This window comes from Cricetulus griseus, chromosome 7 (genome assembly GCF_003668045.3).
Source record: "Cricetulus griseus strain 17A/GY chromosome 7, alternate assembly CriGri-PICRH-1.0, whole genome shotgun sequence".
Taxonomy (NCBI): Eukaryota; Metazoa; Chordata; class Mammalia; order Rodentia; family Cricetidae; genus Cricetulus; species Cricetulus griseus.
In genome coordinates, this window is record NC_048600.1 from 2,188,611 (window position 1) to 2,204,640 (window position 16,030).

The following is a 16,030-nucleotide window of genomic DNA, read 5'->3' on the forward strand; positions in this document are numbered from 1 at the left end:
TGCTTTTCTAAAGGGTGTGTGTTTCTAGGTGATTCCAAACATGCCTCTAACGGCCCCATTGTGGTACCTACCTCTGCTGAGAGTCACTCAGCACTAGATCCAGGCTGTCATGTTCCTGTGCAGAAGGTAAAATAATGTGAATATTCTCAAATGTTGAGAGGACTTAAGATTTAATATGGATTATATCAAAGATGTGTAAACACTAACTAAAATAAGATTGGATACCTAATCCTAACTTTTGCTTATGTCAAAAAAAAAAAAGAATACATATAAGAAAATGTACCTGCTACCTGCCATAATAAGTCCTTTACTTAGGTTTTTAGCCCGTCTTTAGAGTCTGTGGAAGAGTTCCCTAACCTTCAGAGCACATACTAGCAGCATTTTTTTTCAACCTATCTTCTAGATGCTTGGGATACTTTAACTAAGAGGTCCTGTTCCAGGCATTTGACACCAATTTTCAAACGATGAAGGTGCTGGATCCCTTCTCCTTTCTTAGAAGTACTTAGGGCACAAGCCTCCACCTCACTGTTTCTTAATGCTTAGGATTATTGTCTGGATACAAAATCTAACCATTCCTTCAGTTAGTACGCAGAGTGAACCACATTGAAAACCATGTACAACCTTGTTATTTTAGTGAAACAGCTAAGTTTAAATTATCTATTTTCCCTAACTGAAGTCAGAGTCCACAAAGGCCCTTCCAGCCTTAGCCTGCTCTATTACCAAGTCAGAAGATACCACTTTCCTTCCAAAATTTGATTAATATCTATAAACATAGGCTGAATCAAATATCTGTCTACTTTAGGATATAAAGATTAAGAATGCAGACTCTTGGAAAAGTCTAGGCAAGCCAGTGAAACCATCGAGTGTACTGAAATCCTCAGATGAGCTTTTCAACCAGTTTAGAAAAGCTGCCATAGAGAAAGAGGTCAAGGCCCGGACACAGGAGCAGACTCGGAAACACCTAGAGCCCAGCTCAAAGGAACCCAAAGTGTCTCATGAAAATCAGAGGTTTGTGACTTTGGCTTCAGTCAGGCTTTGGGAGGTACAGAGATATACCTGACAATCTGCCAAGTTACTGTGATTCAGTTGTCTAGTAGAACACACAACAAATTGTAGTTTAAAAAAGTGTAGCAGTATTTCTCTAAATGGTTGTATATATTTTTTAAAAAGACAAAAATAGCAAGAAATCAAGCTAGTAAAGATGCAAATGTTAAATTATAAAGGCTGTATTTTCCAGAACTATCTTCCAAGTTTTTCCATTCTAATGTAGGAAGATAGTGTTGTGGGTGGGCCATGGTGTATAAAACTTTTCTTTTTTGTTGTTAATATAGATTACCCAAACAAAACCTGTCACATCAAAAGCAAAGTTCAGTGGCTTGGGGATGTAGCTAAGTTAGTGCAATGTTTGCCTCGTGTGTCCCAGATCCTGGATTTGATCCCCATGTGGAATCGCATGCCTGTAATCCCTGCATCAGGGAAGATGAAGGCAGGAGGATCAGAAGTTTAAAGTCATCCTTAGCCACATGAGGTCCCTGTTGAGAAAGGAAGGAAGGAGGGAGAAGGGGGGAGAGGAGGAACTCTGACAACATGGGAACCATGCGTTGCTTTTCGTTGTCATTGTTTAATCACGTCAATCACGTCTTTGTTAAAAAAAAAAAAAATTAAGGAACTTAAAACCTACTTTAATCCCTCCTGTTTATTTAAGGGAGTTTGGAAATGGCTTGCCGCTAGAATCTTTATCAAATAAAATGGAAAGCAAGTGTCATGAAGAAGAGCAGGATGAACAACAGCCATCGGAAGCTCAAGACAAAAGCAAACTCTGGCTTCTCAAAGACCGGAACTTAGCAAGGGAGAAGGAGCAAGAACGGAGGAGGAGAGAAGCAGTAAGTCCACTCTGACTGGTGGGTCTAACATAAGAGCTTAGCGCACAGGCCTCACAATCAGAAGAAACAGCTGGAGGTAGTGCAGAGCAGCCTGTGGAACCCTGGACTGCATGGGCTCTCCTCTTAACTTTTTCATTTTCCTGTGACTTAATTTAAAAAGGGGAATAATGATTCCCTGGTGTGAAATAAATTAATATGCACTAAGCACAGAAAGAAGAAATTCACTATTCACTTACGACTTCAGATATGCCATGACTTCCTGGTCAATGTTTCTTGTGTCTCTTTAGCTGATGACTAGATTAAAAAAATTTGAAAAGAGCCAGGAGGTGGTGGTGCACAGCTTTAAACCTAGCACTCGGGAGGTGAAGCCAGGCAGATCTGAATTTGAGGCCAGCCTGGTCTACAGAGTGAGTTCCAGGACAGCCTGGGTTACACAGAGAAACCCTGTCTCGGGGAAAAAAAGAAAAAGAAAAAAAGAAAGAAATTTGGAAAGAAAGAAAATCAGCAAGGTGACAATAGACAGCATACAACTCAACCTGATAAGAGGGACTCAGCTGATTTACCTTAAGAGGCATGTCCTGTCACATCACTCGCAGGGACAATGCAACTGTGCTTGGTTCCCATGCTCAAGTGTCAAATATTGTATGGTGTGTCTGTTTACTCCAATTGGGACACTAACGACTGACTAAACCTAGCTTGGTAAGCCCATGAGTGCAGCTGGAGTTGTTCCCAGAGCAAGCCTGGGTGAGGGGCTATTCATAGGAGCACTATTGCATCTGTGCAGTCTCCCATCCCCACCAGTTAACTGCTGCTGTATCCTCAGAATGGAAAAGGTGCCATTCACCTTTGAGCCCTCTCCTCCTCCGTGAGGAAGGAAGTGCCTGATCTTGTGAGAGTCTCCTGTGTGGTAATCAGTGCTGCTTTAACGTCACATGGCAGTGTGTCATACCCAGTGGACAGACTTTAACAACACTACCGCCACCATCAGTTCCTTAAGTCCATAGTTTGGGGCTGGAGAGATGGCTCGGTGGGTAAAGCACTTGCTGTGCTAGCAGGAGGACCAACATGCAGATCCCCAGAACCTGCATAGACTCGAGGAGTATTGAGACCTGCCAACATCTCAGCACTTGGGAGGTGGAAACAGGAACCACCAGAGCAGGCTGGCTAGCTAGAGGGACTGGATCAGTGAGCTCTGGGTTCAACTGAGAGACCTGCCTCAATATGGAAGATGGAGGGCAATCAGGGAAGATGCTCAATGTCAATCTCTGGCTTCCACGGGCATGTGCACACACCCACCACACACACTTAAACACACATACACACACTTACACGCACACCACACACTCACACACACACACACACACACTCACACACACACACACAAAACACAACACATACACACATACACCACACATATACACACTCATACACACACACAGTAAGTCAAAAGTTCCCATTAATAATCACTCTGTATCTTCCATGTTTGTACATTTCAATATTTTATGTAAATTGTAACTAGTTTCATTATTAATATACCTTGGTCATATTCATACCCCACAACCTACTCTTAACTAAAACCCCCTCCCACTGGTCTCTTTGTCAAATAGTTTCCCTTCTTTTTCATGACTTTCGCAAAAATCTAGCTTCTACATACTCCATTATTTATTTTCCTGCCAATACATGATTGCAGTCTTACTAGTTGAGGGGTGATCCATTACAGAAACAGACACGTACATACCACCTTTTATTTATACATTTATCTGTTGGTGTGTGCTTAACTGTTGTGAATGGTGTCACAGCAAATGTGGTAAATGTTCAGGTTTCTTTTTTTTAATATTTTATTTATTATGTATACAACATTCTGCTTCCATGTATATCTGCACACCAGAAGAGGGCACCAGATCTCATAACGGATGGTTGTGAGCCATGTTTTTGTCTAAATGATCTGTTGATGGGAGTATTGGGGTTACCACTGTGACTGTGTTCATCTGATGCATACCTATGTTCTTCTTTGTAGTATGCTTTCTCCTCGGACTTTCATTGGACTGCCAGTGCAAATAATGACACAGAGACTTACTATTAATTATGAAAGCTTGGCTTTTAGCTTAGGCTTGTTCCCAACTACTCTTATAACTCAAACTAACCTGTTTCTATTAATCTATGCTCTGCCAAGTGGCTTTTACCTCTCTCCCATTCTGTACCTCCGACTTGTGCCACGTCTCACTGTCACCTCTCACACCCTAGATTCATCTCCAGTTCCTCCCTCTCCCCAGAAGTCCTGCCTATCCTCTCTCCTGTCCAGCTATTGACCATTCAGCTCTTTATTAGACTAATCAGAAGGTGCCTTGGCAAAGACACAGTAGACAAAAGGATTGTCCTACAACATTTGGCTATGGTATTAATTACAGTACAAGTTAACTTCTTAGGAAACAACAAACAAAATTCTGCCTGCCTTCTTCCCTACTTTCCTGTTTCATGCATAGGCTCTTAGCTTCGTAGTCCAAGCTCTCCTTGAACTCCCCATGAGCCTGACCCAGCTTCTTGAATACTAGGATCAGAGGCCTTGGCCTCAAGCAGAAATGAATGGCAGTTAACAGTGTTATACAGAGATTGTTTTATTATTTGTGGTGCTGCAGATCAAACTCAGGGTTTTATACATGTTATGAACAGCCTCTAGCCCTGAGCTACATCCCCTGCCCCAGAGTTTACCATATAACACTGCTTTTGTAGAAGTTCCTACTGTGATGGGCATGTTCTGTTATCTGTTTCAGACGTTTGGAGGATTGTTTTTGCTTTCTTAAAAATTCATGAATCCTCTTGTTGATACAAGTACCTGACTTTAGTCATATTCCAGTACTTTTACAAAAGTCTAGCATCCCCTAGCAACCCATCTCAGCCTGAGGTCATTCCCGATATCCTAAGCACTTTTCAGGAGCTTGACTAGTCCTAGAACATTTAACAGCACTCAAAGTCCACATCATGGCAGTCACCTTCATCAGCCCTGTAGCCCTCCATCTGTGATTGGGACCACAGAGAAAGGAATATCCAGCCTTACAGTACTTGCTGCAAAGTCAAGTGGTATTTTAAGTCATGATCCCTAACGTTAATTGGTGAAGAGTTTGTTTGGAAGTGTTCTACACAAATCAATTTTAGCTAAGATAGATGTGAATCTACAATAAGATTCTACATGCAACCTTCAAGATAAAGATTTTCATTTTTACTTAAATGTAAAAGAAGGATTCATTACACTTTCTTCAAGTTTTCCAGTGTGCCTACGTATAGAGCAGCATTGCATGATACTTAGACTGGGACAACTTTTCCAGCTCTTACATGGCAGGCTTCAAGAAAATATTCAGACTAGACAACTGGCTGAGCATTCAAAATGTCCTGATTTTAAGTTTTATTGTTGTTTATTCATCTCTAAATCTCTAAGGCAAACTTTAAGGATTTCTTATAGTCTGTTAGAATCAGACATGCCCACCCCTCTTTGTAGTGCTGGAAAAATAAGCCTTTTATTATCCTTTTGGTAGGTAGGCCATAGCTCTAAATCCTTTCCTATACAACTAGTGAAACCACCAGCTCACATCCAAGAAGCCAACCAACTGGCAACAGACCAGAGCTTTTGCATCTCACTGATCTGCTGTGGGGAGGGGGTGGAGCCCTTTTAAATTAATGTTTGCTATTTACTTCACATGGTAAGGAACATTTAGAAGAATCTTAAAGGACTCCCCTAGAAACGCATGCCCACACTAGAGCATTTCCCCTTGAGTGTCACTCATTCCCTCTTATGCTTGTGCTACAGTCTGTACTAAAACCTTTTTTTTAATAACTTCCAACTTTGCTTGACAAAAGCAGCCTGCGAATGTAGTGATCACGCTTCTTTTGTTTGACTCAGCATTTTCTGCTTCTTTAGCTCATTTCTTAAAGATTGCTAATATGCAAAAGAGCACTCTCCCTAGCACTGCCCTGCGCTTTGATCCCATTCTCATAAACAGTTACTAGTCAGTGCCAGAATCAATGAAAGCCGAGAGCTTTACACTATATGCTAGCATACAAACCCTCTCACACGGGGATTGTGTATTGTATTGCTAAGACTAAACTTTAAAAAGGTGTGTGTGTGTGTGTATGTGTGTGTGTCAGTGTGTGACATGCTCATGCCCATGGATGCCAGAGGAGTAAGTCTGCCTGGTTAGAGTTACAGGTAGTTGTGGGCCACCTGACATGGGTGCTGGGAATTGAAGTCAGGTCTTTTGTCTGGCTCACCTAAATCACTGAGCCGTCTTTCTAGTCTGGTTAAGGCAACTCCCTGTGCCTAGTGCTGTGATGGCCACAGCTTGCATTCTCACTGAGATACTCTTCTTCATTGGAGAATTAAACCTAAATGTTTTTGTGGCATTTTATTACATGTATAGTATATTTAAAGGAACCACCTATGTGTTTAATTTAAAATTACATATATGGTCAGTAAGTTAATCATTTATATTTTAAATGAAATTTTTCCAAATGTGTGATTGTATAAAGCTGTAATAAAAGCATGCATCTTAACTAATGAGAATCTTCTCTTTTCTACAGATGGCGGGTACCATTGATATGACTCTTCAAAGCGACATTATGACAATGTTTGAAAATAACTTTGATTAAAACTCAGTTTTAAATTACCTATCAACTCTAAATGAATGGAATGTTTACAATGCATGTGGTAAAGTGATTACTTTCAACCACCAAGATACCAATCATATATTGTGTTTTGACTGCCCTAAAATAATTAAATATTTTTCACTTACATTTTTAATAAATACGTTCATTTTAATGACATAATTTATAAAAAAAGTTTTATAATTTTTGATCTCTAAAGTGAATAGATTTTATTCATTCTACAGAGGACTGTCAGCTATGTATTATAGCCCTGATCTTAGCAAGTCTGAAAGGAATCATCTGATTGAAAAAAATGAATATATGAAAGTATATAAAAGCAGGTTCTGTTGAGTTTTTAGCTTTTGGTTATCTGAACCAATCTGCTTGCTTGTTTGAGACAGGAGTCTCTCACACACCTCATGCTGCTGTGTTAAACTCAACAATGTAGCCAAGGATGACCTGGAACTCCTGAGTCTCCTGCCCTGGACTCTCAACTGCTGGGACTACAGGAGTGTGCTGTCAGAATTAACTGGAGTGTCTAACAAGTAATACCTTGTTTCCATGTGCGTCAGTGTCAGATGATCTGCTGCATCCACGTTTACATTCCATGCTGACTTTCTTTTAGAGCACTATTAGCTATGATTTGAAACAAAGTAGTAGTAAATATTGTGTATACAAGCTTCTGTAAGAATGTGTCAGATGTTTTTTAAAAATGTGTAGGTGATGGCAGTGAATATTTGCCTAATTATAGGAAGTTATAGTGTATAAAACATTTATGTTTTGTCATTTTCAAACTGCAATTATGTCTAAACCACCTGTATTCTCTTTTTGAATTTTAAACCTTTGAACTCTTGAAACATTCATAACTTGATTTTAGGCGCTGTTGTGATATTATCTAATGTACAAATTCCAGGTGTGTCCAGACAAAGCCACACATTCCTGGTGTAGTCCCAGTGCTTGGGGGCAGAGGCCAGGAGGAGGCACTACTGGAAACTCAAGGCCAGCCTGGTTCACATAGCAAGTTTCAGAGCAGCTAAGGCTCCACAGCAAGACCTGATTCATAAAAATAAGTGTGTGTGCATGTGTGGTTGCATGCATGCCTGTGCTAGAAATAGAGTAAGTAGTATTGCTTTCATGAAACAACCAGAATTAAAGTTATAGCTATTTTATGTTATACCTTTTCATTTTAAATAATTTTTTTCATATAATGTATTCTGATCATAGTTTCCCTCCCCCAACTCCTCCCAGCTCTCCACCCACGCAACTTCACCCCTTCTTTCCCTCTCTCACTGAAAAACAGGCAAACCAAAAAGCAGACAAACCAGAATATAAATAAATAGGTAAAAAAGAGAAAGTTCAGGAAATACACACGCACATGAGACTCCATTGAAGAAAACTAATTTTTCCTTTGGAAGCAGATGTCATTTGCAGCTAATTTCTTGGTTAGGGGTGGGGCCCGTGTCTACTTCCTCCTCTGGGTGCTGGGACCCTGTATGACTTGAACCTGTGTGCCCGTGCCTACTGGCATAGTTTTTAAGTTGGTGTGTCTGTCGGCCCTGTTGTGTTGGAAGACGCTGTGTCCTTGGAGTCATCCTCATCTCTGACTCTTGCAGTTTTCCACCTCCTCTTCCACGTAGCAGACCGAGCCATGAGGGGAGGGTTTGACGATTACATCCCGTTGAGGACTGAGTGTGGGAGTCTTTCACTCTCTGTTCACTGTCCTGTTGTCAGTCTCTATGTTAGTTCCCATCTACTGCAAGAAGTCTCTCGGATGATGGCCGAGTTAGACACTGATCTCTGAATGTAGCAGAGTGTCATTAGGAGCCGTTTTATTGCTATGTTCCTTTAGCACAACAACAGTATTTGGTTTCCCCTAAGTGCATGGCCTATCTTGTCTCAGGTTCTTAGCCACCTGAGCAGTGCCAGGCATGGGTTCTATCTCATGGAATGGGACTTAAATCCCATCAGAGAATGGTTGTTTACTCCCACAACATCTGTGCCACTATTTCACCAGCATGTCATGTAGGGGTGTCATCATTTTACATCACTGGGTTGGTAGTTGGGTTGGGGTACCTTTCTCCTCTGGTAGCAAGCAGAGGACTAGTCAGCAGGGGTGAAGGCTCTAACTGGGCACCAGCTTGGCTTCTCCATGCTCAGTGAGATATGTAGGGATAGTCTTTAGCAATAGGGCCTTAGCATCTGTTTGATTTCTTTCCTCTATGTATTTTTGTTGTTGTTGTTGTTGTTGTTGTTGTTGTTGTTTTGGTTTTTCAAGACAGGGTTTCTCTGTGTAGCTTTGGAGTCTATCCTGGCACTCACTCTGTAGACCAGGCTGGCCTCGAACTCACAGAGATCTGCCTACCTCTGCCTCCCAAGTGCTGGGATTAAAGGCGTGCGCCACCAACACCCGGTTTCTCTATGTATTTTAATAAGCTACAGTAGTAGTTTTTCATATGACCCCTCAAATGGCCCTTAGTATTAGTTGTCCTTCCCCATTTTCCCCTTACCCCCCTTTTTCCTCTCTCTATTTAATGTTCCCACTCCAGTCTCCCTACATTCAATTACTGCTTCTATTTCATATATATATATATATATATATATATATATATCAAGAAATTTATTTCTTTTAGGTGTTCCAGTTTCATGGAGTACAAGTTTTGAAAATATGTCCTTATGATTCTCTAGGTTCCCTCTATGCCTGTTCTTATGTCCCCCATTTTGTCTTCACTGTTCTGTGTTTGTTTGTTTGTTTTTAATTGTGTTTGTTTTTATTTCATTGATTTATTGGCTGAGTTTGTTTCTTGCTGTCTGTTCTTTTGGGGTGTGTGTGATTTCTTTTTATTGTTCTTGAGCTTTCAGGTATGCAGCTGTGTTCCTAATATGCAGTCTCTACAGATTTTTTTGTAGGCACTTAATGCTATGCCTCTTAGAACTGCCTTCATTGTACCCATAGTTTTGTGTTTTCATTTTCATTCAGTTCTTTCTTGATTGCTGTCTTGGCCCATTTTTCCATTCAGTAGAGTTGTTCAGTTTCCATGAGTTTGTGAGCTTTCAGTTGTTTCTGTTGCTGATGATGCCCAGCTTTATCCGTGGTGGTCATGTGGGATGCAGGGTGTTATTTTCGCTTTCTTGTATCTGTTGAGATTTGCTTTGTATCTGAGTATGTGGTTAATTTTGTTGAAAATTCCATAAGGTGAAGAGAAGGAGTCATATTCATTTGGGTTTGGGTGAAATGTTCTGTAGATAGGTTAGGTCCATTTGGTTTATAATGTCTGTTAACACCAGCATTTCTCTGTTTAGTTTTTGTTTTGGAGGACTTTTCCATTGGTGGAAGTCGTCAGGCATTGGAGTCTCCCTCTATCAGTGTGTGAGGGTCAACATGTACTTTACAATATTCTGGGTAGATTTTGCCTTTGGTGAGTGTGTAGTGTCCTTCCTGATCTCTTTTGATTCGTTTTGGTTTGAAATCTATTTTGTCAGATATTAAAATGGATACACTCTTTTGCTTTTGGGGTCTATTTGTTTGGAATATCTTTTTCCATCTTTTTACCTTGAGCTGATGTCTGTCCTTGTTATTAAAGTGTGTTTCTTGGAAGCGGCAGAAGGGTGGATCCTGAATTCTATCCCAGTCTGTACCTTGTATCTTTTTATTGGGAAATTTGAAACTGTGATTGGAAGTTACCAATGAGCAATTTTTATTGATCTTGTTATTCTGTTAATTCTGGTGTGAGTTTTCTCCTTTTAATTTACTGTTCGGGGATTATGTATTCCTTGTTTTCTTGAGTATGGCTAGCCCCTCCAGGCTGCAGTTTTCCTTCTAGTGCCTTCTGTAGAGCAAGATTGGTAGATAGATTTTTCTTTCTCCATCTATTGTGATTGAAAATTTTGCTGGGTATAGAGATCTATAAATCTACAGATAGTTTTGTCTGGAGTGGCATCTGCCATCTCCTAGAGTTTGTGGAACACCCATCCAGGCCCTTCTGGTTTTCAGGGTCTGCAACAGTCAGCTGTTGTTCTAACAGGTCTGCTTTTACATGTTAATTTTAATATTCTTTCTTTGTTCTGTAGGCTTAGTGTTTTAATTACTATGGGGAATTTCTTTTCTAGGGCTATTTGTACCTTGATAGGCACCTCTTTCTTTAGGTTGGGGAAATTTTCTTTTATGATTTTGTTGAAAATATTTCCTGTGCCTTTGACCCTGGGTTTCTTCACCTTCCTCTATTCCTGTTATTTGTAGATTTAATCTTTTCATAATGTCCTGGATGTTTGCAGGATGTTTTGTGCCTGGATATTTTTAGATTTAACATTTCTTTGACTAACGTATCCATTTCTTCTACTTTGTCTTCATCATCTTGAGAGTCTCTTTTCCATGTCTTGTACTCGGTTGGCCAGGCTTACCTCTGAGGGTTTTGTTTGACTTCCTAAGTTTTCCCTTTCCAGTTTTTCAGTTTGTTTGTTTGTTGTTGTTTGTTTGTTTGTTTGGGGGTTTTGTGTTTGTTTGTTTTTAGAGACGGGGTTTTGCTGTAGTTTTGAAGCCTGTTCTGGAACTTGCTCTTAGGACGAGGCTGGCCTTGAACTCACAGAGATCATCTTCTGCCTGCCTCAGTCTCCGGAGTGCTGGGATTAAAGGTGTGAGCCACCACCACTGCCCAATCAGTTTGGGTTTTATTTATGATTTTATTTGCACTTAAGTCTTGAACTGTTTTATTCATTTCCTTCTACTGTTTGTGTTTTCACAGACTTCACTAAGGGATTCACTCATGTCCTCTTTAGGTCCTTAATCATGTTTGTAATTGCTATTTTGAAGTCCTTGCCTTGTGCTTCAGCTATATCTCCTTTCTCACGGCCTACTGGAGTAGGGTTACTGGGTTCTGCTGGAGGCATACTGTCTTGGCCATTCATGTTTGTGTCTAGGCGTCTGGGCTTAGGGTGGTTGAGTTGCCAGTAGATGTTGATATCTGGTCCCGTCTTTGTTGAGTAATGTTGTTCCATTCCTGGGTTTCTGTTGCTCTCTCTGGATCTTAGGAAAGTGGTAGCTGTGGGTTCCCTGGTAGGCTGGCTTCTGCAGGCTGGTGGGTGGCAGAGAGAAATAGAGATGGGCTAGAAGCAAAGGCTCAGATGGGTTTCAGGAAGCACTCAGGGGATTCTGTGTACAGCTACAGATATAAATAGTATAAGGATCATTTTTCCTCTAAGCTTCATCTTTAAAGAGAGCCCCTAGCATATGACGAAGACATTCATTCTGCCCAGGTACTGAAGGAAACAGCAGGAGAGGGTGATGAAGGGGGAAAAGGAAAAGCAAGGTTAAAGACAGGGGCATGAGCGTGGGGGTAAGAAAGGTGTGCCAGGATTCATCTTTGGTTCTGACATGATCTCTCCAAATTTATTTCCTGATCCTTAACATTTTTAAAAATATTTCTAAAATATTTATTTCTTAAAAAGTAGAATTTCATCATTTTTTCAAAACTCTTACTTGAAGTGCAGTTAAAGCAGGCACCTGTCTTACAGCCTTTGGTCTTATTCCCTGGGACTTCTTGTTTAACATACAAAAAAAAAAAAGGAGCCAATTTGGGGATCCAAGAACTTGCCATTTTTAGTACTTGCCAGTTAAATTATCATAGTCACCACACATAAAAACAGATGGAGTACCAAATGTCTTTTTTTCTTTTTGGCCCAAATATTTCCTTCTTTCTGTTTTCCATTTTAATGTCTTTTATTTCCTGAAAATTGCAGCCTTCTGTGTTAGCTGGAGAGATTTGTGGTTTGAATCAGATTTCTGTGCTGCTTTTAAGAGTAGCTCATCACCCCAAGCTCTGTTCTTCCCACTGCATCTGGGGTTTATTGTGCACAGTTTCAGAAATGTGTGGGCTCAAGAACACGAATGGGTGGACTCAGGAAACTTGTAATAAGGTTCCTTCCAACCTGGGAACAGGGAATGTTTTATAATGTCTTGAGTTTCCCTGGGAGGCCATTGCACATTATACAGAATTTCCCCTGACATCTCTTCCTTGTTGAGCTGAAAATGACTGGCTCTTATCTTTGACATCTTCACAATCAGGAACAGCTTACCACCCAGACTGACTACCTGAGTTTGATCCCCAGGATCAAGATTGTAGGAGAGGACCTACTACCACAAGGTCTCTGATACCCACATATTTGTCTAACTAATATATATACACCATGTAATTTTTAAAAATAAAAACTAAAATACCATCCAACCTCTGAGAATGTGTTAAAAAAATTGCCAATCATTGATCTGCAGGACAAAATTAAAAGACCTAACACATGTCTAATGGAAATCTTTGAAACCAATCAAAAATAACATGTCATTTTTTGAGCAAACAACAATTTTGAGTTTATTAAAATTGAGAAAAATGAATTCTGTAGATATCTAGCTCTGTGTGGGGGTGTGTGGATGTGAGTGCGGGTGTGGTGTGACTGGAGGCTAGAGGTGGGTGTGTTGGTCACCCTCTATTGTCACTCCTGAGAAAAGGTCACCTCAATGTTCCCACTTCAAACTCAAGGAATGCTAGAATTGGCGGTGTGAGCCACCATGTCTGGTTGAATCTTTTTATCTTGGAAGTATAACATCCCAAGAACTGAAAAATAAAAACATATCTAAGATGTTTTTCATGGCCATCATGATACTGTAAACCAAATGTGTAAGCAGGCAAAGAAACAGCTATTGTAGAGAGATTATTTCAACTTCACCAAATGAGTTACCAGCCACAAAAATACAAGGACCGAGGAAGTCAGACTTGAAGGATTTGAAAGAAAAGAACCTGCTAGCTTGATGTGTTGAGATTTTGGATGCCATTCTTTTCAGCACTAAAGTGTGCTCATCTTGTACTTTTTCTCATTGTGTACCTGAATACAGCTTTTCTCGTTGGTCAGTGTCCCTGTGGGATAACCGGTTATCAGTAAGGTGTGCTGACCATGACTGCTACTTACTGGTGCCATGTCATAGTTTCCTTTTGCCCTGTTCTGAACTGTTTGCCACAGGAGGGTGTGCACTGATGAGAGTAAGTTTGTGAGGTAATGTAATAGTTTTTCCGTGAGGGAAGGGAAAAGCTACGTGCAGTTCATTGCTGACTACAGGGGTCTTTCACACTGTAGGTCATAGTTCTGTGCGTATAGCAAGAATGACAAGTCTTTGCTGAAAAATAAAAATGGAAATGTATGTCAGCTTGCGATTCTGAATGCAGTAAAACTCTCAAATGATGGTGGAATGAAGGCGGCATTTTATCACACACCCTAGAGTGTCCCCATTCTGTTTCTAGTTACTCCACCTAGACCACATGGTCTCTGCTGTGCATGTACCACAAGAAAATAGGATGTGATGGTCAAATGGGAAGCTTTTGGTGTGTGTGTGTGTGTGTGTGTGTGTGTGTGTGTTAGCAAAATCTATATGGATTTTTAAAAGAGAAGTGAGAAAGAACTCCAAAGAGTGAGTGTGTGTGTGTGTGGGGGGGGGGGGGAATCTAAGGTAGGAATCCCCTTGTCTTGGTTACTTTTCAACTGCTGTGATAAGACAATATAGGAGAAAGAGTTTATCGGGGGCTTTCAGTTTCCGAGGCAGATGGGCCTAGAGCTGGAGCAGTAGCCCAGAGCTCACATCTTGATCTATGGGAGGCGGAGAGACCTAATCAGGAATGATGTGGGCTTTTGAAACCTCAAAGCCCAGCCCCAGTGATGCACCTCCTCCAACAAGGCCACACCTCCTAATCCTTCCCAAACAGTTCTACCAACTCAGAACAAAATATTCAAACACAAACATATTGGGGGCTATTCTCATTCAAACTGCCATATTGCTCATGGAAAGGTTGTTAATGGCCAGACTTGAGACATCTTGCACTCACAACCCATTGACCGCAACCCAATCTCTTAGTTACACCTGACTGGAAGCCTGGAGAATTGAGAACAACACACAGGCATTGCTAACTCTCGGCCTGATGAGAGTATAGGAGATGTGTATGGACAATGAACTCATAGTGTATGGATACTGTGATCTTAACTCATGGTTAGCTCAATTGATATTTTTATCATCACTTGTTGGGGAGGATTAGTGGGAATTCACATACAACCAGGCCAGACTAAAATACACATAATAGTTTAGTAAAATATGGTCTCTTATAAGAACAAACATTTGTATGGTTAGCTCTCTGATAGTTACGTATCAGTTCCCTCCAAGCATCTGCCCAAAAGAAATCATTACATACTAGGAGATATGAACAATAATACACAACACATACAAACAAGGATCATAAAAAGAGAGAATGAAAAGACACAATCCCAATCCTATGAGACCCCAGAAATGGAACTAAAGAACTATGGCAAAGATGCAATCCAATAGACATGAGCTTATTAGAGACAAGTGCCACTGGAGAGTTTAAGATACATGAATGTCAAGCAAATCTTAATATCTTATACAAAAATTGCATCACACAAAATCTGTATATAATAAAACTTAAAAATCTTTAGGCTCTATTAGCTAGGCCAGGAGTTTTTAGACTTCTTGACATTAAAATGATGAGTAATAAATGGAAAAACTGGCAAATTTGACTTCACCAAGATTAAAGTTTTTTTCCTGAAACACACAAGTTTAATAAAGGTTTGTAATAAACTATGAAGAACTCTCAAACTCATTTGTGAGAAAGCCTAAAAAATGAAGAATAAAAGTATTTGTGGGTGTAGTTAGTACAGGGCGTCCACGCCTACCACCCCTGCAAGGCCGCGGTCCCATTGTGGGGATGGGGATCAACACGGAGTAGAAGACATGTATAGACACTTTGTCGAAAAGAGGGGTGTATCTGAGTGACATGAGACCATACAGAAGAGGCCCGATACTACTCACCATTAGAGAAATAAATGCACATTAAGTTGTACTCTTTTTTTTTTGATTGTTGAGGTTAGTATACAAAGTAAGTTTTATTATGGCATATTCAGACATGTGTGTCACACTCTGTCCTAATTCGTCAACCTCCTCCCCTACCCTCCCCCACGCTCTGCCATTTGGCGACTCCCTTCTCCTGAAAACAGCCCCTCCTCTATTGAGATTCAGTGTTCACTGAGTACCTCTGGGATGGCTGGAATTAAGATGAGTTCAGTAACCAGCGCTTTCAAGAATGGAACTCAACAACGACTCTCTCGGATTGTTGGCGATTCCAAAATTGTGTATTATAAGGTCTCTCTCTCTCTCTCTCTCTCTCTCTCTCTCTCTCTCTCTCTCTCTCTCTCTCTCTCTCTCTCTCTCTCTCTCCCCTCTCTCTCTCTCGTAGAATTAAACCCAGGGCCTTAATAATTCTGGTTTGCAGGCTCTAAGCAGAACCTCTACCCCTGAGCTGCCATCCTGGAAATCAGATTGATTCTCTCGGGAAGCCAAAGTTCCAGTTAGCCGCCTGACCCTACAATCTCATTTCTTTCTAGGTGAAATGAAAATGTTCACACACGAAACATTTCATGTAGATGTAGTTATAACAGCCCTCAGTTATACAGATGGAAGGAACGGGACA

The 16,030-nt window shown here is 40.6% G+C and overlaps 1 protein-coding gene across 1 annotated transcript in view; it reads left to right on the forward strand.

Moving 5' to 3' along the window:
* Brdt (bromodomain testis associated) overlaps window positions 1-6,858 on the forward strand; it is a 37,808-nt gene extending 30,950 nt beyond the window's left edge. The window contains exons 14-17 of the mRNA XM_027425900.2: window positions 29-126; window positions 803-1,008; window positions 1,706-1,883; window positions 6,456-6,858. Coding sequence (XP_027281701.1) covers window positions 29-126; window positions 803-1,008; window positions 1,706-1,883; window positions 6,456-6,524 — 551 coding nt within the window. The 3' untranslated portion in view covers window positions 6,525-6,858. The remainder of the gene's footprint in view (window positions 1-28; window positions 127-802; window positions 1,009-1,705; window positions 1,884-6,455) is intronic.
* The last annotated feature ends 9,172 nt before the right edge of the window (window positions 6,859-16,030 follow it).